Genomic DNA, 27566 nt, shown 5'->3' on the forward strand with positions numbered 1-27566 from the left:
CAAGATGCTAAAGTGGAAGTTTCCACTCCAGCATCAAGATTCAACAGATGGGAAATTCCAAAGCATGGGGCCAGACCATTATGTGGAAATTTCTAAGAAGTTGACCTAGCTGGCTCAAAGATCCAACAGGAGGATATATAAACAGGTTCAGGGCAGTGAAAAGTGACAGGGGATTTTGTGAGGCAGATTCCTCAGAAATGCTCTGATTCCTACCCTCGCTCCCCAAGATGGCTGGGGTGGAAGGAGGTGGCCTTTCATTTCAAGCCTAGAGAAAAGGGTTGGTTTTTTTTGCTTGTTTGTTTTTAAAGATTTATTTATTTGACAGAGAGAGACACAGCGAGAGCGGGAACAGAAGCAGGGGGAGTGGGAGAGGGAGAAGCAGGCTTCCCGCCGAGCCGGGAGCCCGATGCGGGGCTCGATCCCAGGACCCTGGGACCACGACCTGAGCCGAAGGCAGACGCTTAACGACTGAGCCACCCAGGCGCCCCTAGAGAAAAGGGTTTTAAAGGCAACATTTGGAAGGCTTGATATGGGTCTCCTAGAGTTTGGGGACTGGTCCACAACTCCTGCCTGAGGAACCGAAATGTGAGAGGACACAAAAGAGGCCTCTGGTGGCAGAACAGAAGGCTGGGTCAGGGCAAGTGGTCGTTCTCCCCCTTCCCCCGGGGGTGGGGGGAAGGGGGTGACGTAGTGTGAACTCTGGGTTCCAGGAATACCAGCTTTGGTCTCCTTAAAACAGGTTCGACCCAATGGGCTTCACGCAGCCTGAGGGTGGGAGAACAGGAATGGAAACCAGAAGCTGCTGGCTGATGATCGCAGCCAGCAGAAGGAGACATACCGCGTGAGTACTGGGAGATCCAGATGGAAAGTTCCAGCAGCAAGTCCTTGAGAAAGCCACGGAAGCAGCCAGGACAGAGAATCCATTTACCCACCAGCCAGGCTCAGAGGACCCAGTGCCAGGCAGGACGGTAGCAGTCAGGAAAGAACCTTCCTCTCTTCCTCCCCTCCTCTCTCTGCGTCACCTGGGGAGGCCTGATGCGGTGGGCAGCTGGAAGACGGGGAGACCCGTACTGGCAAGATGGAGGGGGAGGTCTTCTCTTAGAGTGAATACTGACTGTTTAGAGACCAGACCGTGCATTTCCAATTTCCAAAGTGAACGTGTATGTATGGTGTGTGTGTGTTACTTAAAGGGGCCATAGGACTTCTTATTGCCTAAGAATAGCGAGTATTTGACAGAGACAGAGAGAGAGAGAGAGAGAGAGAGAGAGAGAGAGAGAGACAGCACAAGCAAGGGGAGGGGCAGAGGGAGAAGCGGACTCCCCACTGAGAAGGGAGCCTGATGTGGGATTGGGCCTGGGATCATGACCGGAGCTAAAGGGAGACACTTAACCGACTGAGCCACTCAGGCATCTCAGCTTGAGTTTTTTAAAAGAAAATGGGGGAAAGACACACCTTACCGAATAAACTTTAAAGGAACAGTGCGAGACAGTATAGCTGGGGGCGCCTGGGTGGTTCAGTTGGTTGAGCTTCTGACTCTTGATTTCGACCCAGGTCATGATCTCAGGTCGTGAGACGGAGCCCTGTGTCAGGTTCCGAGTCAGCTTGAAATTCAGTCTCTCCTTCTCTCTTCCTTCTGCCCCTCCCCTAGCTCATGCTCACTCTAAATAAATAAATAAATAAATATATATATATACACATATATATCTATATATATGTGTGTGTCTATATATATATAGACACACACATATATGTAAATAAATATATATGTATCTTTAAAAAAAGAATACAGCTGTGTCTTAATTAAGTCTCACATCACGTGTGCAATGTAGTAGTTATAGCTAATCTTTGCTAAGCACAGATTATGTGCCAGGCACGAGACCAAGGACTTTACAGATATTACCTCATTCAGTCCCCCTAACAACTCCACGAGGCAGAGGTTATTATCCCCTTGGACAGCTAAGGAAACTATGGCTCAGAGAGGTTAGGCAACATTCCTAGAGTCACACAGGTAGGTAAGTAACCTGGACTCAACCTCAAGTCTGACATCTAATCCTGAACCCTTTTTATTCTCACACATGAGTGGTTTTCAGCAGACAGTGGTGACTGAAGCAGGGCAGGAACTTGGATCCTGCCCAGCCTTCCCTCTTGGGAGTCCAAAACTAGAAAACCAAAGAACAGGGCTCAAAAACCACTGAACTGCATGATCTGAGCAAACTCTTCCAACCCTGGGATTCTATGATTCTATCACCTGTGGGTGGAAAGGTGGAGAGACACACAGTAGCAGATGTGCGGAAGAGGAAAAACACGGAGTTTGTATCCCGTGTTCTCAGAGAGGCAGCCGGGAGGAGCTGGTTCTAGTAGGTGCTTCCGTAACAGACCCGAGGTTCACAGAAGCATAGTCCTGTGTGGAAATAAGTGGTTCAGATAATGCAGGTAAAGCACTTAGCACAGAGCCTGGCACCAGAGTCAGCATTTTGGTAAATGGCAACTGGGACTGTGAAGAGTTTACACATATGCCTAAAAAACTCGACGTGCAACTTAACGCAACACACTCAGCCACTGACATCATTGTGTCCCTTCCATAGGGAACTGTTTTTCATGGACACTAAACTTTATTAGTTGAGCCAAGACAAGAAACAAGTGCATAAGATTAAGCTGGCCAAATCTAAAACAATTTAAGTAAGCCTGAGCAATGGCTCTTAAACAGTAGGGGACCATGAAATCCTCTGAGAAAATGATGAAAACATAACCCCTTTTCCCACTTTAAAAAAAAGTACAGGGGCGCCTGGGTGGCTCAGTTGGTTAAGCGGCTGCCTTCAGCTCAGGTCATGATCCTGGAGTCCCAGGATCGAGTCCCGCATCAGACTCCCTGCTCAGCAGGGAGTCTGCATCTCCCTCTGACCCTCCCCCCTTCATTCTCTCTCTCTCTATCTCATTCTCTCTCTCAAATAAATAAAATAAAAAATAAAATAAAATAAAATAAAATAAAAAAAAGTACATACACACAATTTTGCAAATAATTATAGAAGCCCATTCACTGATTCATTTAATGGATTACTGATCCACTGGAGCCCACCCACTGTCTTCAGGTTAATAGTCATTGTTCTAGATTCTGGGGATGCGATAGGAGATCCATAGGCCCAAAGCTGCCTACCCGACCCCACGGTGGGGTCACCCACCCTTCACCTCCCCAATATGCTCATTGTTACTAGTCTTGATCATGATACTGACCCTGGACTAGGTAGTCAACATAACTGAAGCTGAATCTAATTTTAAACCTTTCTAGTTTAGTGGACCCCCCCCAATTCAGAATTCCCAAATCAGTGGACTCTGGTACCCAAAAGTTTTATCTACTTGGCATGCTCTTACTTCCTTCTTCTGATAACAGAATTCTTCCTTCTTTCATAGGGACCCCATTCTATGGGATTCTGGAGGGATTTACCCTCTCTGGAGGGCCACATGAACAAAGCCTGGCCAAACAGATACTGCTTACTGTCACCTGTGTACTTCTGGCCAAGTTGATTCAGGAAAGGAATCCAAACTGGGCCAGCTAAGATCCCTCCTTGGTATTGTTAGAACAATGGCAAGAGAGGCAGTCTCTTTTCACTGAGATCCATAGCTGTGAGGATGATGGCAACGTAACACCGATGGCTACCTCTGGTACCATGGTACTGGAACAGCTTGCCTGCGAATGAAGTTGACAGCATGAGCTGAGCCAAAAGATGGAGAAAGCGAAAGAGAATGGCCTGATAATATCTTTTGAACCCCTGGATACAGCTATACCTGAAGTCCATTCCAGTACTGATATCTTAATTACATAAGTCAAGAAACTAGTTTAAATTGGATTTCTGTTACTTGCAAACAAAATAACAACAATCATAAATAACAATAATAATAAAATAACAAATAAGCCCGACCTAAATGAAAATAAAGCCCAAAAGGAAGTTCCCACTCCTGGGTAGTATTTGCGGAATTCTAGGCTGCTCTCTGACAATGATACTCCTGAATTAACGGTTTCTCATCCTCTAATATTCCTACAGAAAGTCTAGGCTTAACCTTCTCTCACATGACCCTCTGCCCCTGACAGTTCTTCTTACCAATGCTGCCACCAATCAGACCCTACTTCTTGCAATAAATACCAAAGTTTCTGACCTGAAGAAGAAAGTCCCAGAAGTGCACAACAGTCACCCAGGCAAGCCCAGGTTGTAGTTTGTTAACAGCAAGCAAATACTTGCAGGCTGCTCTTCCTATTCCCATGAGATTCCCTAACTGCCCCGGTTCTCACCTGAACACTCCAGTATCAAAAGTGACCTAGAGCCAGGGGGCTCAAAGCAGAAGGAGACCTACTTGTGAGCAAGGCAAGAGGGCCGAACAGGTCACAGTGGACAGGGTCGACGCAAATTCCGTGTATCCAAAAGCCACTCCACAGACTGAGTCAGGGTGTAGATGATTTGGGACTGGGGAGAAATAATATTCACAGAGTCCTTTCAGGAAGCTGTTTATTATTCTTCCATAACAGGGATGGTAAGTCACTTTCAACTCCTCTGCCAAATTTGGTCCACAGCCAGATGCCCAGGCTCAGCATCAAGAACCACGACAATCTGTAAAGTCTAATACGGGGGTGGGGGTGGAGCACGAATATATGTATTTGTGATTCCAGCTGAAACCATTAGAGTTTATCCTTGGAATAAGTGCACGCCTGGACTGCAAGGGCTTTTCTTGGGCTTCACCTGGAGGTTACATCATTCACCCACACCCAGGACAGTCCTCATTATTCTATTTATTACACGGATGTTGTTCACAACCTTATGTGGTCTCCTCTTAATGAGCACTTTGGAGAAATGACTCTATGCCTTACCTCTTCCGAGTAACTATCATGCTTGCATCTTCCAGCCACTGTGGACTGCTGCCTGAGCACGGGTTCTTTCTGGGAGTGACCACCCAGAAGCTCCAAGGCAAGACTGGGGGACCTCACAGCCCACGTACGGGCTCTCAGCCCCATGCTAGGGGCCCGACCTTACCTCTAACTTCCCCTACCCTGCCTTCCCCTGCAAATTTCCTGCCTTCCTTATTTCTGTGGGTCTCATTATATTATGTGTGTATTTAAAAGCCACCTCAAAGGCAGCTCTTTCTGCCCACGGGTCCTGCCCCCATGCTTTTTTTTTTTTTTGTTATGTTAATCACCATACAGTAGTACATCATTAGTTTGTGATGTAGTGTTCCATGATTCATTGTTTGCGTATAACACCCAGGGCTCACTGCAGTACGTACCCTCCTTGATGTAGTGAAAAGAAGGGCCATATGCACTCCAATGTTCATAGCAGCCCCAGTGCTTTAATAAAACCACCCTTGTGGGGTGCACCCTTGTGGGGTGCTCACCCTTGTGAGCTGCTTTGAGCTGCTATGAACATCAAAAGAAGCAGCTCACACTTCTACAGGACCTTGTACTTGACACTGGCACATACATCATCCTTTTAGATCTTCTTGGTAGGCCACAAGTTAAACTATTCCTATTTTACAGATGGAGAAACTGAAGCTCAGCTAGGTTGAGTTTATAAGGTCCCAGAGGCAGAGGGTGGCTCAGTCAGTTAAGTCGGTTTTGGCTGAGGTCATGATCTTGCAGCTGTGGGATCGAGCTCTGCACCGGGCTCTGTGCTCAGTGCAGAGTCTGCTTCAGATTCTCTCTCCCTCTCTCTCTCAAATAGATAAATAATATCTTTTTAAAAATAAAAAAATTAAAAAAAAAATAAAACCACCCTTTTGCACCGAAAATAAATAAATAAATAAATAAAATAAAAGCCACCTCAAAGCTCTTTGAAAGAAGACAGGCATGTATATTAGATCAACAGCAATCAAAATACTATAAAACAATGTGGATGGTGGAAGGAAGGCAGTGTTACAAACGCTGCCTGTCGGGGTAGCTCTTACTGGGAAGCTCTGGCTGAGCAGGCTGAGCAGGTGGTGGCCTTGGACCAGGAACAGCCCTGAGCCAAACTGTCAGCGACTGTCTCGGTCCTCTCCGCCTCTCTCCGCCCTCCTGCCTGCATACATCCCACTGCCCTGTCCTTCCTTGGGCAGTGGGGTGCCCTCTGGCCCGTTCCTGTGCATCCCACACCTACTGTCTCTTTAGGACTCCTGGTTGTTTCCCTTTTCCAACTCCTCCCGTCAAATCAAAGCAGCTCACACTTCTACAGGACCTTGTACTTGACACTGACAAGTTGTTCGTGGCTGATAACAGTGTATCCAAGTATCTCCTCTCGGAGGGATGAGTACATTTTAACCAGGTATTTTGAAGAGGGTAAAAATTCAAAGAACTCATTCATTAATAGTGGAATAGGCTGTAATGATGGTAGAGAGGCAACTGAATTGGGGGCGGGGGTTTCTTCTTGTAAATCCCAAAGAATTCTATGTGAAGCCGTTAGCACAGTGCCTGGCACACAGTCAGCACTCAAGATCATGGAGGACACTAATGATGACCTACTGTTACTGTTATTAGTGATCCCACCATGACCACCCCTTGACTACTCCCTGCCTATTCCTCTCTCACTACCATGACCACCACCACGAAGGTAACTGCCTCTTTCTCAACACTGGCTAGCCACAGATCCATAATCCATTAATGCATTTCCATTATCTTTTATGGTTCACAAAACACTGGCACATACATCATCCTTTTAGATCTTCTTGGTAGGCCACAAGTTAAACTATTCCTATTTTACAGATGGAGAAACTGAAGCTCAGCTAGGTTGAGTTTATAAGGTCCCAGAGGCAGAAAGCAGGAGGGTCAGGGCTCCAACCCAGGTCTCCTATAAATGTCTTTTTTTTTTTTTAAGATTTTATTTATTTATTTAACAGAGAGAGACACAGCGAGAGAGGGAACACAAGCAGGGCGAGTGGGAGAGGGAGAAGCAGGCTTCCTGCGGAGCAGGGAGCCCGATGTGGGGCTTGATCCCAGGACCCTGGAACCATGACTTGAGCCGAAGGCAGATGCTTAATGAGTGAGCCACCCAGGCGCCCCTAAATGTCTTCTTCTTTCCATAACGAGTGGTTGCCAACTGCATAGCAATCACATGAGAATCATCTGAGCCCTTTAAGATTCCTGGGGTCCACCCCAGACCTAATAAATGGGGAGGGCCCAGGGGAGCTCGTATTTTAACAGGTGCCTCACGTGACCCTGCTGAGCTGCTGATGGACGACCAAGCACAGTGTCCCTGCTGCCTCCTGGCTGACTAAGTAGCAGCTATACTCTCAGCCTTCCGTGGGGTCCTTCATGGAAGGCCTGGGCAGCCGTCTGCTCCGTAAAGTCAGTTTTCTACCACTGCCTAACTGTTCCCTCACCACAATCACATTTAGGTTCAAACGAAGCACCGACAAAGCACTGGAGAAGGCAGACTAGCCAAGGTGAAGAGAGTGAAGTGCACAACACAGCGTTTGGCTTTGAAGTGGTTCAGAGCAGGGCAGATCCCAGACGGCAAGAACAGGCAGAGAAGGCCATATTGCAGAGAAGGGAAAATTCTAGTGGGCCCTGCAGAATGGGAAGGGTTTCCAAGGAGGGAAGGGGTGAGCAGCATGAGGTGTCCTAAAGAGAAATGGTAAATGGAACAGTCTGGCTGGAATAAAAGGGGTGGTGGGAGGTGAGCAGGAGAGGAGGGTGCCAGATGATGGATGTGGAGAAGCCAGAGAGAGGAGTCGAGGCTGCTGCCGGGGATGATCTGAGACACAGAGAGCGACAGCCTAAGAGATGAGCTGAAGGATGACCAGTGTGGCGGCGGCGAATGGAGGGAGGCTCAGAGTGTGGGCAGCCTGGCACTGGCAAGACCACCTCAGAGCCTACTCAACTGAGATGCCAGGGGGCAGTGCCAGGGCCCGGCAAATCAGAACGGGCAGAGAGGGTGGTGGGCTACGGGATGGGCGTGGATCTGAGCCCTCACTCCATGCCCTCCTTTTTTCATGTGACTCAAAAACACTGTAGGACAGGACCATAAAAATGGCCACAATCCTTCCCCTCCCTGTATCCGTGTTCCTGTGGTGCAATTCTGCAGCTCCTCTACAAAGGGGCTGACTTTGTATCTATAGCCTCTTGAATCCAGGCCAGCCACATAGCTCACATTAGCCGCCAGAACGTGATGGAAGCAACGCTGTGCCACCTCTGAGCCTTAGGCTTGAGACGTTCCTGCTTTCACTTGGTACCCTGCCCAACCCCACGGGAATATGCTCAGGGTAGCCTGAAGGATGGTGAGACACACATCTTAGAGTCATTGTCATCACACTAACATCCAGGTGACTCTCAGAAACAATGCCTAACCGACCTGGACCTGTAGCTGACTGCAGAGACAGGAGTGGTCCCAGCAGAGACCAGAAGAATCACACAGCAGAGCCCAGCCCAAACTGCCAACCCACAACATCGTAGGATAAAGACATGATTGTTATTTTGAGTCAGGAAATTTTGGCTCAAATCTCTGGTAGTGTATTTTGGGGGTGATTCCTTATGCAGCAAAAGCAAACTGCTACACACTGCAAATAACAGTATCACCCCAGCATTAGGGAGTGATGCCACATGAAGCCCCAGAAACTTTTTCACTTAAAAAGTATCTTACTTTCCTAACTCTAAAGTCAGTTTTCTACCACTGCATAACTGTTATGTCCCAACAATCACATTTCAGTTCAAAGAGGGAGGAGAGGAAAACTACAGCATGAAGAAAGCTAGTAAGTTATAACTGTGAGCCAATTTTCATTACAACACACTGCAAGGGACTGTCTGAATTCCTTGGCCAAAATAACACTTTGTTGTTTTGGATACTGCCTGAAACAAGCAGACCATCAACAGGGGCCTGGAAATAGTTTCATTACAAGAAAAAAAAGTTTTATTTTAATAATATTTGGCACATAATCATAATCTTTTCCCTGACCACATTCTTAGCAAAGGAACACGGATTGATCTTTTTTTTTCTCTTTTTTTTTTTAAGGCTTGGAGACATCTTAAATCATTTCAGAAAGGAAAATAAAAAGTGTGAATAAATAGACATCTAATCATAGTACTGGTAGGGATGTATCTAACTTGGAAGTGTGAAACATTCAAAAATAATGTCAAACAGTCACATTGTTTTAAAAATGAAAGAGAACTCACCAGTAAGACTTCCCGTGGCCCACCGTTTTCAGGTTGTAAGTGGTGGAATGAATCTGAAATAGAATTAAGCAAACATTCCGTAAGTAAATCACACTCGGGAAGGGTGCGCTTTCAGTCCCAAGGGACCGCCATGATGCTGAGTATTTATTCTGTTAGTTAAAGATTAGCAAAGACTTTTCTGGCTCCTGGTGGAATAGGGAGAGTTTTTGGCCTACATATTTCAACTTCCTGAATAGAGAGCATTCTCTCATCTACTTCAGAGAGTGCTGGAAGTCTGAAGCCAGTACTATAAATGGTAGTGTTTTCATCCAAACCCCTCCAAGTCAGCAGAAGCCTCTTTGGTTGCTGCTCTTGCCTTGGTCCCTCAACCCCTTCTGCTAGGACCAAGTCATGCCCCCCTTCATGGAACTAGTGAAAAAACGGATGGTCCAGCACAACCTGAAGCACAATGGGAAGAGTGTACAAGGCTTCCTGATAGTGGCCACCTGATCACAAATGACCCCAAACTTTTGTTTTATCGATAAGGGTGAGCCTTAAGGCAGTGCTGCTCAACAGAACTATAAAATGAGCCATTTATATAATTTTATATTTTTGAGTAACCACATTAAAAAGGCAATAAGAAGTGGATGAAATTTTAATATGTTTAACTGAATTTGTTCAGAAAATTATCATTTCAACATATAACAAATATAAAAATTACTAATGAGACATTTCAGGTTTTTTTTCATACTCAATCTTCAAGACCCAGCACATCACAACTCAAGACTAGCCATATTTCAAGTAGTCAATAGCCATATGGAGAGTTTATTCATCTATTTTCCTGCTCCTAGTAATCCATCATTACCTCATTCATGATGTCATTTTACTAGAAATAATCATATAATAATAGTAAATATTTATATAGCACTTACTATTGCCAGGAACTATTCTTGGCATCTACTTCAATTAATCCTCGCAATAACTTTATGAGGTAAGCATATTATCATTCCCATTTTGTAATGAGGAAACTGAGGCATGGAGAGGTTAAGTAACTTACTCAAGGTTATAAGATGGTGACAGAGTTGAGATTCCTTTTTTTTTTAATAAAGTATTATTTTTAAGAATTAATTTATGTGAGAGAGAAAGAGAGAGCATGTGAGCGTGGAGTGGGGGGCAGGCGGAGAGGGCCAGAATCTCAAGCAGACTCCCCACTAAGCGTGGAGCCGGATGTGGGGCTTCATCCCATGACCGTGAGCTGAGATCACCACCTGAGCTGAAACCAAGAGTTGGGCACTCAACCGACTGCACCACTCATGTGCCCCAACAAAGCTGGGATTCTAATCCATGTAGTCTGCCTCCAGAGCCCATGTCCTTAGCCACTGGACTCTCAACTAAATGTGAATGGCTCAAAATAAGATAATTGCCTTGAGTTTTAATTATAACCACCAAGTGATTCAAGGCTGCTCTCATGATACATGGTCAGCTAATAGTAGTGATGGCAGATGGAGGAGTTATGGGATGTGCTAGCAAATTAAAATAAAAACAACATGGAGTAAGAGCAAAACTACCACAAGCAGGCCTGGGGTCAGGCCTAGGTCTGGGAGTACAGCAGGGGGAGGGGTGTCAGTCTTTGGAAAACATTGTCTTCATGATTTTTCTGAGGGAAGAGTCCAACACTTTCATCAGATTCTCAAGGGGGTCTACAAGTTAGACACCTCTGTATCTGTCTTGGCAGAGGTGGAGAGGAAGAGAGGACGAATCAGGTAGAAAGGAATTCAGAAAACACATCCTTCTACTTAATCCATGGTCCCCAAAGAAATCACACCTAATGAGAAAAATAAGATCCACGTGTGCGAACTCCATGCCCAAGTAGTAGGAAAGGGGGTGGGTCAGTGACAGGACAGGTTCTGGAAGTAAAACAATTAGGACCTGCTGATGAAGTGGATGTGAGGGATGAAGGAGAGGACTGGATCTAGATGATACCAAGGTTTTGGCTCAAGCAACTGGGTCAACGGTAGCGTCTTTGAGGGACAAACAGGTTGTGGGAGGAAAGAAAATCCAGAATTCTGATTTGACCGGGGCACCTGGGTGGCTCAGTTGGTTAGGCGTGCGGCTCTTGGTTGCGGCTCAGGTTATAAGCTCACCCAGGATGTCCCGGGATGGAGCCCTGACTGGAGCTCCTCGCTTAGTGGGGAGTCTGTCTGAAGATTCTCTCCCTCTGCCCCTCCCCCCCCACTCACATACACACTCTATAAAATAAATAATCTTTATTTTAAAAAAAGAACTCTGATTTGCCCGTGTTAACTCTGAGATATCCAGGTGGCGATGCCAAGAAGACATTAAGGAGTCTAGAACTGTTGCTGTCAAATACAATAGCTGTTAGCACATGTGGGAAATTAAACTTAAATTAAATACAATTAAAAACTCATTTCCCAGTCACACGAGCCATACTTCAAGTAATCAAGCAGACAAAGAAATAGCTTTGTACTGAACAGCAACAGTGTAGATTACTTCCATCATTGTAAAAAGTTTCACTCGAGGGGTGCCTGGGTGGCTTAGTTGGTTAAGAGTCTGACTTTTCTGCTCAGGTCATGGTCTCAGGGTCCTGCGATGAAGCCCATAGGCTCATGGGGCTCCCTGCTCAGCGGGGAGTCTGCTTCTCCCTCTGCCCCACCTTGTGCTTGTGCACATGCTCTCTCTCAAATAAATAAATCTTAAAAAAAAAAAAAGTTCCACTCAATAGGAATTGTCTAAAACACACATGATACCTCGCTAGACTCCCTCCAACATTTACTGTAATTATCAAATACAAAATTATAGCCCTGGGAGATCTTTAACCTTAAACAGCCACTGGAATCTGATCAGATTTGTTTCAAGTCTTACGTTAATTCCCTAAAAAATACATACTACAGCACTGTGGGAGAGTGGGGTGAACACTAGATTTATAGGCCTGGCTTCCAGCTGTCTTGACTACCAGTGACTTCCAGCAAATCATTTAACTAACATGTGCCTCCACCTCCCCACCTATAAAATGGGGAGTCACCCTGAATGGACTATATTGAGAAGCATGTTGGAGAATGTCTGCAGTTCTCAAGACATCTCTACTGTTCCCTAGTCAGGTCTGTTATGATTTCACTTGCAAATTCTGACGCGATGTTATCTCGTCATCTCAAATGGCAAAACGCATAAGAAAGGGCCTTCAAAACATATAAAAGGTGTAAAAGGTACATATTCCACAAAGGTGAGGGAAAATACGCCCTGTGTCTTGAGTCAAGCATAGAAATTTGTGTTACTAGATGTTGCATGGCTCCTGACTTTATAAAGTAATGCTCTAATGTGTCAAAGAATCAGGATCAAGTCTTGAGCCCCAAAGGTGAAAGACAGACAGTAGGAACCAAAATGGTGACATTTCCCCCCACTGTGCAAGGGCTTCTGTCCCAGGAGAGGGCACACCCTGAGCAGATGAACTGGCCTACTTTAACCAAATGGTGCCTCCCTATTATCTCCACCTTGAGACTGGCTCCTACCCAGAAGAGCTGGTCTGGGCTGTTCATGGGGAGAAACTTCCACCTGCCCCTTGTCCTTAATGCACAGAAAACTAGAGACCTGAAATCTTGTTTTTAATTAAGAAACTGTTGGTATGTATCCTCAACTAATTTGTAGATAATGGGGGGGGGGCGGGAGTAGCCTGATTATGCCAAAGCTAGCAAGAAATTTTAAAAATATACATATAATTTCTATTTTGCCAACTTCTATGAGAATATATAAAAAGCCAGAGTAAGCACTTGAAACGTTACACTCAACATATTTTTTCCCATTTCCCTACTGAAAGGCAGTGGCACTTTTTGGGCATTTTTTTGTTTCGTGTGTGTGTGTGTGTGTGTGTGTGTGTGTGTGTGTGTGTGTATGTGTGTGTTTCCCCTAATGACAGTTTTAAAAGGACAGCAAGCGTCTTTGGGCCCACATGCCCACCATCCTAGGGCTACTATCTATTTTTGACTGTTACCCTCCACAGACGCCCGTGTTTTTACTGACTGTGGCCATAGTTTATATGCTATTGGTAGGAAACCCAGTGAAAAGATTTGAGGTCGGAAGATCTGGATTCGAAAGCTGGCTCCTCCACTGATGGGGTGCAAGTCCTTGAACACTTTACCTCTAAGCCTCGGTTTTCCAAAGTGTAAAAATACCTTTAGCATACAGTTGCTCTAAGGATAAAAAGGGAGAACGTTGTCTCGATGCCACTAGGAAAGGCTCCAATAATGATGGCTATTCTCTTCTTCTTCCATTTTTTAAAAAATATCTTCTGTGTTCCTACACATATTCATAATGATCGTTTAAGGGGCCTGATAATAGTCCCTCACGTTGAGAAGTCCTAATATATTAAATCACTCCCCTTTCTGCTAAATATGTAAGTTGTTGCCAGTTTTTATTATTATAAATAAGGTTGCACTGGACATCTTTATGCTATATAGCTCTTTTTATTCCTTAAACTTATGTCCCCAGCTTCCCTAAATTCCTAACAGTGGAATTAACAATATTTTGTTTTTAAAAGGGCTATTATTAGCATGCAACCATACCACCAACAAAATAATGGGGAACTTCTGAGACCTTGACATTTTATATGTAAAATGGTATTCCTAATGAGGTTTTAATTTGTATTCCTAATTAGTGAAAATGAGCATTTTCTCCCATTTATTAATGGTTTGTCATCTTGAAAAATAAGTTTATATGTTTTGCTTATTCATGTAGTAGGATCTTGATATTTATGTTATGAATCTGAATGAGCTCTTCATAGTATTTGAAAATTGAGAGTTAATATTTGTATTTATTATAAATATATTCCCTGTATTTTGAAATTCAGGATAATCATCTTTGCATTTGCACAGCATTTTAATATCATATAAAGGGCTAGTATCCAAAATCTATAAAGAACTTATCACACTCAACACCCAAAGACAAATAATCCAATCAAGAAATGGGCAGAAGACATGAACAGACATTTCTGCAAAGAAGACATCCAAATGGCCAACAGACACATGAAAAAGTGTTCAACATCACTCAGCATCAGGGAAATCCAAATCAAAACCTCAATGAGATACCACCTCACACCAGTCAGAATGGCTAAAATTAACAAGTCAGGAAACGACAGATGTTGGCGAGGATGCGGAGAAAGGGGAACCCTCCTACACTGTTGGTGGGAATGCAAGCTGGTGCAGCCACCCTGGAAAACAGTATGGAGCTTCCTCAGAAAGTTGAAAATAGAGCTACCCTACGACCCAGCAACTGCACTACTGGGTATTTACCCCAAAGATAAAAATGTAGTGATCCGAAGGGGCACGTGCACCCCAGTGTTTATAGCAGCAATGTCCACGATAGCCAAACTATGGAAAGAGCCTAGATGCCCATCAACAGATGAATGGATAAAGAAGATGTGGTGTATATATATAATGGAATATTATGCAGCCATCAAAAAATGAAATCTTGCCATTTGCAATGACGTGGATGGAACTAGAGCGTATTATGGAATATTATGCAGCCATCAAAAAACCCAAAATCTTGTCATTTGCAATGACATGGATGGAACTAGAGGGTATTATGCTAAGCGAAATAAGTCAATCAGGGAAAGACAAGTATCATATGATTTCACTGATAAGAGAAATTTGAGAAACAAGACAGAGGATCATAGGGGAAGGGAGGGAAGAATGAAACAAGACGAAACCAGAGAGGGAGACAAACCATAAGAGACTCTTAATCTCAGGAAACAAACTGAGGGTTGCTGGAGTGGTGGGGGGTGGGAGGCATGGAGTGGCTGGGTGATGGACATTGGGGAGGGTATGTGCTATGGTGAGCGCCGTGTATTGTGTAAGACTGATGAATCACAGACCTGTACCCCTGAAACAAATACATGATATGTTAATAAAAATTTAAATAAATAAATAATAAGCAATAGCCATATCTTGTATTAACCTCATGAGTTATGACATAGCTTCTTGGCAAAATGCTTGGCTTTTGATTACTTTTCAAATGTTCATTTACACCCACTTTGATTTTCACGCCAACCCTGTGAGTGAGCTGGGAGATACAGTAATTCCTACTGTATATCAGAGAAAACTGAGACCCACACAGGCCAGGTGACTTAAACGGGGTCACGGAATCTCAGAGATGGCCAAGACTAGACTCAGTCCTTCATTCTCAGAACCAAAGGAACCAAAATAAAGGGATGTATTTTTGTGCAAAATATTATTATTATCCAAAGCACCAATTCTATATCATTTCCTATTTAAAAGCCTTTACACAAGGCATCAGAAAACCATACCTGCTGTGTAGAGGCTCTCCAGAAATGTTGGCATTTTTTTTATTCAGCTTTGTTGAGATATAACTGATAAGTAAACTGTAAGCTATTTAAAGAGTATGTCATGGTGATTTGATGCACATTGCAAAAGGCTTCCCACCATTTAGTTAATTAACGCACCCATCATCTCATATATTTACCTTTTTCTTGGGGTGGAGTGAGAAAATTTAAGTTCTGCTTTTCTAGCAAATTTCACTGATATAATACAGTGTTGTCCACTATAGTGCCCATGTTTTACATTAGATCCTCAGACCTTATTCATCCTAGAGCTGAAAGTCTTTACCAACCTCTCCCTGTTTCCCCCTAGCCCCTGGCAACCACTTTTCTACTCTGTCTCTATGAGCTTCATTTGTTTTGTTTGGGTTTTGATTCCACGTATAAATGATACCAGGCATTATTTGTCTTTCTCTGGCTTATAAGAAATGCTAGTATTATTTTTAGGGAATCCACCAAAACAATGCCTTTACATAGCAGACCATCCTTATGCAGTTAAGATAATCCAAATAACTTAGACCTAAATTAAGTGTTGCTTTATTATTTTTTTAACGTAGCATAAATATTATACTCCTTGCAAGTATTCCCTCCCTCTTAGGCTCGATGAAACCACTCTTCTCCTTGAATTTCTATATCACTTTCTACCTTTTATAACAGGTATTTTAGTATATGCTTCACCTCTTCTACTGGGTGATAAGGCCCAAAGGGTCCATAGCATTATTTGTGTTTATATCTCCCAAAGAGCCTAGGACCCTGCTCTGCACAGAGGTGGCACGCATTTGTGTTTTATGGAGAGATGGTGAAGCACTTTCTATAGTTAAAAGACAATGTTAAAAAAAATTAGTTAAAAATCAGTGCATTAAAGGCTGCATTAACTATGTGCCTTTTGCTACGCCACTCCTTACTTTGGCAAGTATACTATCATGAGACAGTCCTAATGCATTCTTAGGCCAGAAGTCTGCATTAGCTAAACAATACCAAACTAAACAGAATGTCCAACAATGTTTCCAGCCTTGGACGAATCTGTATTAATTCTGTAGATGTATCTGTTATGCTTTTATTTGCAAATTCTGATAAAACTCATTCCTCAAAAATTCACTGTACACACACACACACACACACACACACAGACACACACACACAACTGCAAAAGTCCTGGTTCAGCATTTGGGAAAAATGCAGATAAAAATATGGAACATCTGTTTCCTAATATCAGGAAAATTCACAGGAAACGATTAATGTTCACTAGGGAGAAAGAAAAATAATCTGGATCAAATTATAAAATGAAACATCCAAAATTCACCATGTAGCCTGCAAGTCACCAGATCTTCAGAACTGAGGGGAAGATTTCCCATTTAAACTTGTCACAGTAGAAATATTTTTATTCCGTGTATATACAAATAAACAAAAAATTGTGTGCCTCCACCCTACATAATATGCTCAGTTCCTCAAGTCTCCCCACTGATATTTACGTAACCCTTGGCAGTTTGGGTTGGTAGTGTGTGTGTATTTTCATAATGTGCTCAGTGCCTTACAGGGCAAATGAAAACCCAGCTAAACTGGATGGTCCCTGGACAGGGAGGATATGGTTCTTTCGAGAAAAATCTAGAGTGGCTTATGTCTCCCAAGGAGGACTGAAAGGACAGTGGCGGGCAGGGCCATAGCAAGGTCAAAGCAAATTACAGCCGAGGGAGGTGACTTCTTCCACCATCCTGCCCCTTACAAGCCTTTCTGAACCCACTAGCGTGCCCAGCAATGAGGAAGGTGCTGCAGGCAGAAGCGTCACGTAAACAACCAACGAGGCAGCAAGAGCTCCAGCAGCACGTAATCTAACTGTAGAAAGTACAAGGAGTTCTGAGGGCACACAGGAGGGGCACCTATCCCAGTCTGGGATGATCATGGAAGGCTTCCAGGAGGAAGCAGTGTTGAAGCCAACCTGGGAAGGACATCCAGGGTTAATAACCAGGAGATCAAAGAAGGGAGGTGTGAGCAAGGCAGAGGAAATAACTTGTGCAAATGCCCCAGAGGCAGCGAGTACCTCGGCACGCTGAGGGCTGTAAATGGCTTAATGAGCCAGGGTGGAGGGCTTTAGATCAGAGACCTTACCACCTAAGAGGCAGTGCCAGGCAAAACCCAAAGCAGGGGGGTACTAGAGAGCAGGCCTTATCACAATCCCATGAGGAAGACAGAATTGTCTCCATTTTACAGATAAATGGCTGGTTTTAGAAGACAGTATTTAGTGATATTCCTTTCTGTTAGTTGATCCTACTTTGCTTAGGGAAACCAACTCTTCTTAGTACTCTTGGGACATTTGGTGTTAGCACTCGAATTTCCTCATCCCAGAAATCCCCTCAATGCCACACAACCAAGATGGCTGGTTACCCTACTCAGACTTTGTGAGGTACATGAAGTGGACAATAGGGTTGATGCCCTAAGCTTTTATATGGGAAATGGTGCAATGTTAAATGTGATCTCCACCCCGCCCCCAAAATTAATCTGGACTGTTTGAGCCATGGATCCTCTGGCATATCTTGGGGCTTGGGGGATCCTGTATCATTTGCAATAATTCTTACTGAATAATATGTGTAGAGTGTGAAGACTAGTTGAGGGCCCAGGGATCACTAGCGGTTGCGCTAAGGGGAAGGAACCACTTACCTAATGCTTATAGAAAACAGCAACTAGCCAGAAGACCTGGTCTGAAATTAATTTTTGCTGTTAACAGAGTTAACCAAACATTTTCAGCTGTAACTTCTGACACTGCAAATCTTCCTAATACAAATTAGTCTATTTATCTACACAGAACAGTAAACATATTTTCATATGCCTTTGTTAGGGATCTTATCTCACCCACGGCAATGGCTTACACTGTTACTGTTCAACAGAGGGAGTTAAAGTTTAGAAGACAAAGAACACAACACAGTGTCTAAGGATATTACTTTATGGCAGTATCTGACATCTGACGGGCAGGGGGTGGCTGATAAATCTTTAGAGAATGACTGGTGGCCAAAAGCCCGGGCAGGAAGAACTACAGAAAAGAAAATGACCAGGGATTGTATGGAGGGACTGATGGCTACATCTGAGCTTTTGCTATCGTGCTGTCGACTCAGGCAGCAGCTGCACAGGGTCTGATAAAAGCGAGCGTAAGCTCTTCAAGGGCGCTCCTTTCCTTGCAACAGGGGTAACAGTGAAATAGTCCACGCGGCCTTCAGTCAGCAGAAGGACTTCAAACCGATAAGAGTCAAGGGCCCACCATTAAATCCGGACTCAGAGGCGTCCTCCCCAGAAGCTCGGTGACTGTCAGCCGGGCGCAATCCCCCATTGTGAGAACCCCTGACAGAGGAATGGAGATACAAGCCTCAGACTCTTTCTCTGGCAACAAACCATGATCTCCAACATATTTCTGGTTACTTTTCAATGAAAAAATGTTTTCGAAATCCAACCATGCTTGAATAGAGCTATGAGGGGGAAAAAAAAAATCCCACAAAAAACCGCTCGGTAAGGTTGAACTTTCATTAGCCTCAGAAAACTTAAAAAAAAAAAAAAAAAAGGTAAAATTGAGCAGGATTTATCACTGGTAACTATGTATGAAACATAGTTATGTTTCCTTCTAAATGTTCCAGCTTTATGGGAGCATCCTGGGTACCGGAGATTCGGCTTCAGGGTTAACATATTCATTTTGTCCACACGGCTTAGCTCCTTTTGATGACACACTTTCTCTCAGATGCCAAGACAGACAGGAAGACGGTCATCCCACAAATATTCAGTTGGTGTCCGCTGCACAGAGTCAGGCAGCATAATAAGGGCAGGAAGCAGCAAAGGGCACTGCCCTGAGCTGGAGCAGAAAAACAAGACATGGAAAGGTTTTGGTTTCACTCTGTCTGCCCTTTGGCAGGCATGCACGAGCTAGGTCTGCGGGCGGGGGCCTCAGAAGCAAATGGTGTTAGTGCTCCATGGCTGGGAGTGGCTACCCCACCCTGGTTTGGGGCTTTGACTCCACCGGCTGATTCAGTTTTAAATGAGGACACCCACCAAAACATGAGTGGGCATTGAGTCTTTTTGTCATTGAAAACCAATCAAGGGAGAAGATAGATTCTACAGACTTGTTCATCTTTTCCTGTATCATCAAGAGATCAATAGCTTATAAAAACAAACAGCCACGTTCCACATAACCCACTCAAACACAGAATTCTACAGGAAGAAGCCAACTCCTAAGCAAATCAGCCCAGCTGGTACAACCTTCCTAGACCTACTACCTGCTTCCTGGATAAAGCCACCTTCACAGCCCTGCTGCAGCATTCCTTTGTACCCTCTTCCTCACATCCTTGGGAGCTTTCCCATTTTATCCACATTCCAAACTCCACCATCTGCTGACCTTCCTTTGGGGGAGTGCACAAACCAGTACTCACTGCACCAGAAAAAAACAAAAACTCTCACCAGCGGCAAGGGAAACACACACACACACACACACACACACACACACACACACACACACACACACACACACACACACACACACCCCATTCACCATACCACCGGGAAGGGGTGAAAGGCAGCCCAGGAAGTGGACAATGTTCTAACTGGGGAGCTAGCCATTTCCATGCTCAACCGCTCTCCTTGGGCCCTCCCATTTCTCATTTGTTTATGTATCTGCATGGACAACTTGATTATAAGGTCCTATGACTGCACAAGCCATACTTCTACGTATTTATCTGCCTTCCCACAAGAATGAGCTCTTTGCTTAACACACCCTAGGTTTCCAATGAAAGAGAAGATTGGGGGCGGGGGAAGCCCTGAATGTCCACGTTTATAACTAATTGTCTATACCTGAACTGCTCACAGTGACGCAGTGGGAGAGTAATGAAACAGTGAATTCAGAAATTAGGTTCCCATTAATCTTCTATTGCTAATGCTGACTTTGGTTCCTATGACACGTCTCCCCTAATTCTTGAACAATTATGGATACTGCTGATGTAAGGCAGTATTTCTTAATGTTTTAAAACTCACACACACTTTCGATAACCATAAAAACCTTCCCTTCCCTAACCAGATTCTGATGTGCCCTTCCATGGATGTTTTGGGAAACTATGAAGTGCATTCTCAGTCTCCCCTGTTGGACCCTTTCCTCTTCCCTAAATCTGATAACTTTCAAATCTACATCTCCATTCCCAGCCTCTTCTCTGAATGCCAGAGTGGTTTATCTGACTTCTTAACATCTTCACAAGGATGCCTTACTAGGATCTCAAACTTAACAATGGCCACAACCAAATTCTTTTTTTTTTTTAAGATTTTATTTATTTATTCATGAGAGACAGAGGGAGAGAGAGAGAGAGAAGCAGAGGGAGAAGCAGGCTCCCAAGCAGCAGGGAGCCCAATGTGGGACTCGATCCCAGGACCCTGGGATCATGACCTGAGCTGAAGGCAGACGCTTGACCATCTGAGCCACCCAGGCGCCCGCCCACAACCAAATTCTTAATCATCTCTCCAACACTGTTTCTCCCCGGGGACTCCCAGTGCTGGAAGCGGGACACCACCATTCATGCCCCTGCTCAAGCCCAAATCCTCATTCATCTTTGGCTCCTTTCTCACCTACTGTCCATCCAGTCAATCCACCAGCAAATCCCATCAGCCCTACCTTCAAAACATCTCCCAGATCTAGTCACATCTCAGCATCTCCTCCAAGCCCCAAGGCCAAGTGGCAGCATCCCACGTGGATGACTTCCGTAGCCTCCCCATGGATCTCTGGGCTTTGGCCTTGTGCCTCCTCCCACCCCAAGTCTGGTGTCCCTCAGCAGGGGGCGTGTCATCAGTCACCTCACTCCCCTGTTCAAAACTCTCCAATGGCTCCCAGGCATGTTCAGCACACATGCTAAACCCTTGGCCTCCCAGGCTCTATAAATGAACTGGCCCTGGCTCACTCTAGCCAGCCACACCAACCTCCCCTTCTCCTCAAATACACCAAGCAAACCGGGGCCCCTGCCAGGCTCAGTAGGTAGAGCATGCAACTCTTGACCCTGGGGTCCTAAGTTCGAGCCCCATGTTGGGCATAGAGATGACTTAAAAAAATAAAAATATTTTTAAAAGTATTACTTATGTAAAAAACAAAAACCAAAAAAAAAAAAAAAAACCAAATATGCTAAGCTGTCTCCTGCCTCGATAGTGAGACATTTATTCTTCCTCCCGCTTGAACTTCTCAGATACTTTTCAACCTCACTTCCTGCAGGTCTCTGTGACAAGTGTCATTTCCTCAGAAAGGCCCTACTCTCTCTCTTTTCTTACCCTGCTTTGTCTTCTTCATAGCACTTAACGCTTCCTGGCACTCTATTTTCTATCCTATTGAATTATTATCCCTCTCCTTCACTGGAATGTAAACTCCATAAGAAAAAGATGTTGTTTGTTCATTGCTCTACCCTCCCCACCCCCGTGTCTGACATGAGGCCTGACAGAGACTAGGCATTTTTTGGTTACTGAATGAATGCATATTCTCAAATTGCCAGAAATATTCTATGCAACTTGATCTTCTCATGTTTATATTATGAAAATATTTCCCCCTTTCCCAAGCAAATCATCAGATAGTGTATGATTTTAAATGACACAGCCCCCCTGCTTAGGTTCTCCTATGTCTGCCATCTTTGAAACACCCTACTGGGGCGTGCACAAGGGTACGCCATCCCCTAGAGGGTAGTGATGTGGTGAGTGAGCTCAATTTATACAAACTCATGGCTATTTCCTGGGTTTCGATCCAAGCATCTGACATGTTTTACAGTCTTTTGCCTCTGACTAAAGCCTTAAAGCTTTATTACCTTAAAAAAATGCTCAGAGAATTCAACTAATAAAGAGACTGTCTACCTTATTTATGATAATGGCGGTGTTTCTTTCAGTTAATTCTGAATACTGCTGGCTCAAATTTCAATGCCAAGTGGTTTGCTACACAACTTTTGTTGTATGTTTCCAAGCAGTTTAGACGCAGAGGCCGCAGAAAATACTACGGAACATTAAGAAAACTTTTCAGAAGAGACCCAGAAGGAAGCACAGATCCCTCCTGCCAGGTTTCTTCCATACATTTGGGTTTTCTGGTAGCTTCTTCAATATGGGTGCTTTTCAGAAGAGCAGTGTTTTCCTTCATGAATGAGTCCTGTTTATCACGATACACCAAGTAGTCAGTGTTAGCTCCAAGGGGACAGCCATTCTCCCAGCCTCCTGGCATTTTCCCCAACATGGCAGTGAATACTATCCTGCTGAGACCAGTATCTCTCTCTGTGAATTCCACCTTTCTCTCCTTTACTTGGCCTCTTAGCAGATCTCAGCTTCAGAGAGTTTAGTCACCTGGCATTTGTCTACTATGTCTTTTCTCCTTTTCTTAAAGCATCATCTTTCTGGAGATTTTGTATGTGAAACTCTGGAACTCTCATATACACACAAGATATTACGAATCTCCAATCCCTTGAGAAATAAGTCACACATAGCACAGTTCAAGGATATGGTCAAATTCTGACAGTGGAGTTAAAAAGAAAACCTTGATCAATCTCAGTTCTGCCCTTTCTCCTCCTCAGTAAATAAAGTGCAATCAATCATATGCAGGTCATGGTGAACTTTTACTTACATGTGTAAAGTATTTCTTTAACGCTTAAAAGTTTTGATGTCTGTGGCGTGGAAACCCATTTAATCGTTTAGGAATGCAAGTTGTCGGCTGACTGGTCCAAAGAGGAAAATGGCAGATATTGATTATTAGGCCTTTTGTCATCCAAGTAAAAAAACTCCCACAAAAACACTTTCTTTTTTGCCCACAAATCTGGATTCCTGGAATGTGTGTGTGCGCGACTGAGCTCTGCGGGTCTTTGTGTCCCCCTCAGGCTGTGAAGCGGCTTTCTTTTCTCCTTCTGTTCTCTGAACACTGAACACGGGCAGAGCCAACATAAACTACACACTAGTGACATTTTGAACGACTCTCAAATTCCTGTACTCTTCTGCAAAGCTTCACTGCCAACTCTCCAAAAGTTCCCCCGGCCTCCCTCAAATACTGTTTTACATTTTCTTCCCTTCACTTAGCTTGGTTGAGGAAGTATTTTGTTAACAGTCCTTTCTTTGGTTCGTGTCAGCATAGGGCTTCTGGCAAAAGTCAGTATTGCAGCATTTCAGAGGCCTAGAACTAACTCTAGAAAATATTTCCCTATTTTACTCTTTTACTCCTGTTTTATTCTGCCACTCAAAAAGAAAGAAGGAAAAAAAACCCTTCATACACACAACAAGGACATCTAGAGCCACAAAAAACATTGCCATCCAGCTTAAAACCAACAGAATCTTCACATCCCAGCTGGGGGCTTACAAATCCTGAATCCCGTAACACAGATAAAGTCTTAGAAATAAATCATATCCACCAAACTTGCACTTCCGCCTTTTTCAGTTTACTTGTGTGAAAATGTGGCCGACACTATGGTTGTCCACCCTCCACACAGCCCTCAACATTTCCCTGCTGACAGAACCCCAGTTCGTTCTGGTAGAGATGCTGTGAGCTCCAGAAAGATCCTGGCCTCAGGGCGGTCATGTCAACCCAGCAAGGCCCAAGGGGAAGTTTTGTGAAGATGCTGGGAAAGGATTTTGCCTCCTCAAAGAAGACAGAAGCAGCATGGTAGGTGCCTCACTACTTCTCAACTTTGAAACTAGTCATGAGGCACAGAACTGTGACAATCATTCGGTGACCACCAGTAAGTAAGTCTATATTTTAAACTCAACACAGCAAACAGGGTAGATCAAAGGAACAGAGATAGCACAGATCCTTAGTGGCAAATGGCAGAAGCAGCTGCCTCCTCCAGACTATCTGGAGATCTGGAGGAGTAACCCCCTACTTGTTAGGGCCACAATTAGTCCTGTTTTCTGTCATTTACAGCTTTTAATATAAATGAGATGACAAAAGAGAGGCTTATGGCTTCTAATTTGGTTTAACTTAGAGGTAAGAAAATTTGCTTGGCAAACCTTAAGGTAATAGGGCAAATATAACCTGCTGTTGATATATTGTTTAGTACAGAGGCCCTCAAGTCATTCTCATTCCACAGTGATTGTCCCAACCATCCATCCAACTATCCGTCTAACCAACCAACCATATGTCTATCTAACCATCCATCCATCCATCCATCCATCCATCCATCCATCCATGCATTCAACTATCCATCTAACCAACCATTCAACCATCCAATCACCCAATCACTCATCCATCTCTTCTTTTATTCTGCCAACAACCAAATGCTGATCCCCCTACCCTGGGCTGGGCACTAGAAATACAAGCAACAAAAAGGACAGAAAATACTATACCCATTTTAGAGATAAAGGACACTGGGTTTCAGAAGGTTTAAATATTTTTCCCAAAACCAAAAGTCTACAAGTGTCAGAGTTAAGAGTCAAATCTAGGACTACGTGAATTCATAGGCTTGTGCTTTTCACTATGCCATGCAGCTTCAAACCTAGCTATCACTTTGTTAGCCTAATATAGAATAATAAAAACTGTACTGATTTTTAATATTCTACAATTTTTACTACCCCCACCCTATCATCTACAGTTAATCTAAAGTAGTTACACTGTACTGTATCTAGACATTTTGCTTCACCAAGACCAAACGCCCATGGTCACCTGGAAGTCTGACTGACACTGTGTTTACAAGATGGTAATGTCACCATGATGACTTCTGCTTCCTCAGCACTCAGCTTGAGTCTATGTACCATTAGCTGGGGACCTTCTCTACCTTGCTCACCTGTGCCTGGTACTCTCTGGCACATGACAGGTCCTCCCTACATATCTGCTAATTAAATGAAGAAAAATAAGCCAAAGAACAAGATGCTGTCTCAGGAAATCCTGAATGCCAGTTCTTAAGACTCTTAGTTTAATGAGTTGATATCACTTCCAAGACCTTGGCAGAGAGTGCCATTCCAGAAGGTGCATAATAAGTTGCTGACTGAGCAATCTGTACATGATGTTTATAGCAAATATGTTCTTGTGAAACCCTGGAAATAACCCAAGTGTCTAGTACTTGGATAGAAAGTTAAACCAATGGCTACTTATCAGCCCAGGGGATCATTTTATTGCCATTACAAAGAGAAAGATGTGGAGTATGAGGACACAGGAAAAGGGCAACATGAACCAAGGTTAGATGCAAAAGCAGATCAACAAAGAGGATATATACACTGATCCCAACTATGCAAAAATATACACATGGACAGTGGCATTAGAATGTGAGTCTAGAAACCAGAGAGGGAGACAAACTATAGGAAACTTTTAATCATAGGAAACAAATTGATGGTTGTTGGAGGGCGGCGGGTGGGGTAACCAGGTGATGGCCATGAAGGAGGGCACCTGATGTACTGAGCACTGGGTATTATACAAGACTGATGAACCAGTGACCTCTACCTCTGAAACTAATAATGCATTATATGTTAATTAATTGAATTTAAGTAAAAAAAAAGAAGAAAATGCATCTAAACTCCTAAGGATCGTTCTTAAGAGCCCAATAAAAACTCAGAATCTAATAAAATCACTCACAATTGGCTTTTCTTTCTACCACTTTCTCCACAGACCTTCTTAGGATCAATATTACAGAATTCTTACAAAACACGTGCTCACAACTGAACATGTGACCAGTTTGAAAAACATGCCTTCTAGGTGCCTATGATGAAAATGAATGCTCTACTGATGAAAGACATTCATTTATTTGCCAAGCTCAACATCAACATTGTTCTCAGTGCCTGAAGACCATGTGATAATGAATGCCCCATGTGTGGGTATGTGTGTGAAAAGCACAATACGTGACACTTTCCAAACTACACATCAGATAACCCAGGTGGCTTTGCAGGGACAATCATTCCTTGCTGAGACTGGCACACTCGGGATGTTTTCTGCTTGAGGCCTGCATTTCCACACCCTTTCTTTGGCTAACTCTGGCTTCTTTCAGAATTTCTGAACTTGGGTGCACCTCCCTCAAACAGCAACAATGGGTACCATTTATTAAATATCTTGCTATCTACTAGGCACAGTTGTAAATCCCACTTCAACCCTGTCTTCTACTCTAACCCCAGAAACACAGTACATGACATATAGCAAATGCTCAATAAACACATGTTTACCCACTGAGTTCCACTTCAGTTCATTTAATTCTCATGTCCACACTGAGAAGGAGGTATTATAATTATCAACATTTTATAGATAGGGTACAGAGAGGTAAAGTCAATTGCTTAAGGGCTAACATTTTGCTATGGTCAACAGGAAAGGATTAGTTATCTTTCTACTTCAGCTCACCCCCATTTCAATACCTGGCTCATTTTAACTTGGCATATCACACTTTTATGAGTTAAAAATTAACTGAGAGAACACAAAATGTCATGCTCAAAGAATAATTTCTAAAATTCTTTTTCTACTCGTACTTAACGTGGACAGGGACCCCTTACCCATTAACACTTCACTGGAAGGTAGAAATGCTCTCCTAAGAGGTGTCACCAAGTACAGGACACGTAGAGAAAAAGAAAGGCAGTCCTACTGTGTGTCCAGCACTTAGATGCACAGTTGAGTCAGGCAGCACAAAACCATGAGTTAAATGGACTGTGTGTGTGGGGGGGGGGGGGGACTCAAGCATAAATAACACAAAGACCTAACACTCCACACCCGAAATCTTAAAAAGCCCAACTAGAAGTGTGTGGCTTAAGAAAAAGGGCTCCTTGCCATAGTAGTTCTGACTTTGTGAAAATCCCCAACTGATTTTATTCAACTGACTCCCAGGAACACATTTCATACTTTGCCTGAAGAAGTTCTGACCTAGAAAATGGGGAGGGAGATGGAGGGAAAAAATGACCAGTCCAGTTCCAGTCAGCAGGGATGCTGTCTCTGGCATGTTCCTAACATGGGCACACAGCATTTCACCAGAACACCACAATGGCCTCGCAACAAGCTTCCGGGATTCAAACGCTCTCTCCTCAGATCCTCAGTCCGCCCTCCTTTTTTAAAAAAAAAAATATTTTAGGGAGAGAGAGAGTGAGAGAGAGCGCGAGCGTGTGCACGTACTTGCACAAACAGGGGGAGCGGGGAGAGGGAGAAAGTCAGATAGCATCTCAAGCCGAGTCCGTGCTGAGCTCGAG

At 43.8% G+C, this 27566-nt stretch overlaps 1 protein-coding gene and 1 long non-coding RNA gene across 14 annotated transcripts in view; one reads left to right on the forward strand and one right to left on the reverse strand.

Annotated features, from left to right (window-relative positions):
- The window catches only part of GNG12 (G protein subunit gamma 12), a 124300-nt gene that overhangs the window by 67730 nt on the left and 29004 nt on the right, over positions 1 to 27566 (reverse strand). For 9 of the 13 annotated variants that reach the window (XR_003523091.1, XR_003523094.1, XM_027611845.2 and 6 more), the window contains exon 2: positions 9128 to 9180. Coding sequence is in view for 7 of the 13 variants with exons in the window: in XM_027611756.1 (XP_027467557.1) it covers positions 9128 to 9180 (53 nt within the window). In the remaining 6 variants the exon portion in view is untranslated. Of the gene's footprint in view, positions 1 to 3631; positions 3686 to 4347; positions 4458 to 9127; positions 9181 to 27566 lie in introns of those variants that run through there. The other 4 variants (XM_027611856.2, XM_027611792.1, XM_027611766.1 and 1 more) reach the window with 2 other exon arrangements.
- On the forward strand, positions 172 to 3542 carry LOC113932538. Its single transcript, XR_003523098.1, has 3 exons — positions 172 to 277; positions 740 to 841; positions 3409 to 3542. It is a non-coding gene; the product is annotated as an uncharacterized LOC113932538 (long non-coding RNA).

This window comes from Zalophus californianus, chromosome 4, assembly GCF_009762305.2.
Source record: "Zalophus californianus isolate mZalCal1 chromosome 4, mZalCal1.pri.v2, whole genome shotgun sequence".
NCBI classification, from domain to species: domain Eukaryota; kingdom Metazoa; phylum Chordata; class Mammalia; order Carnivora; family Otariidae; genus Zalophus; species Zalophus californianus.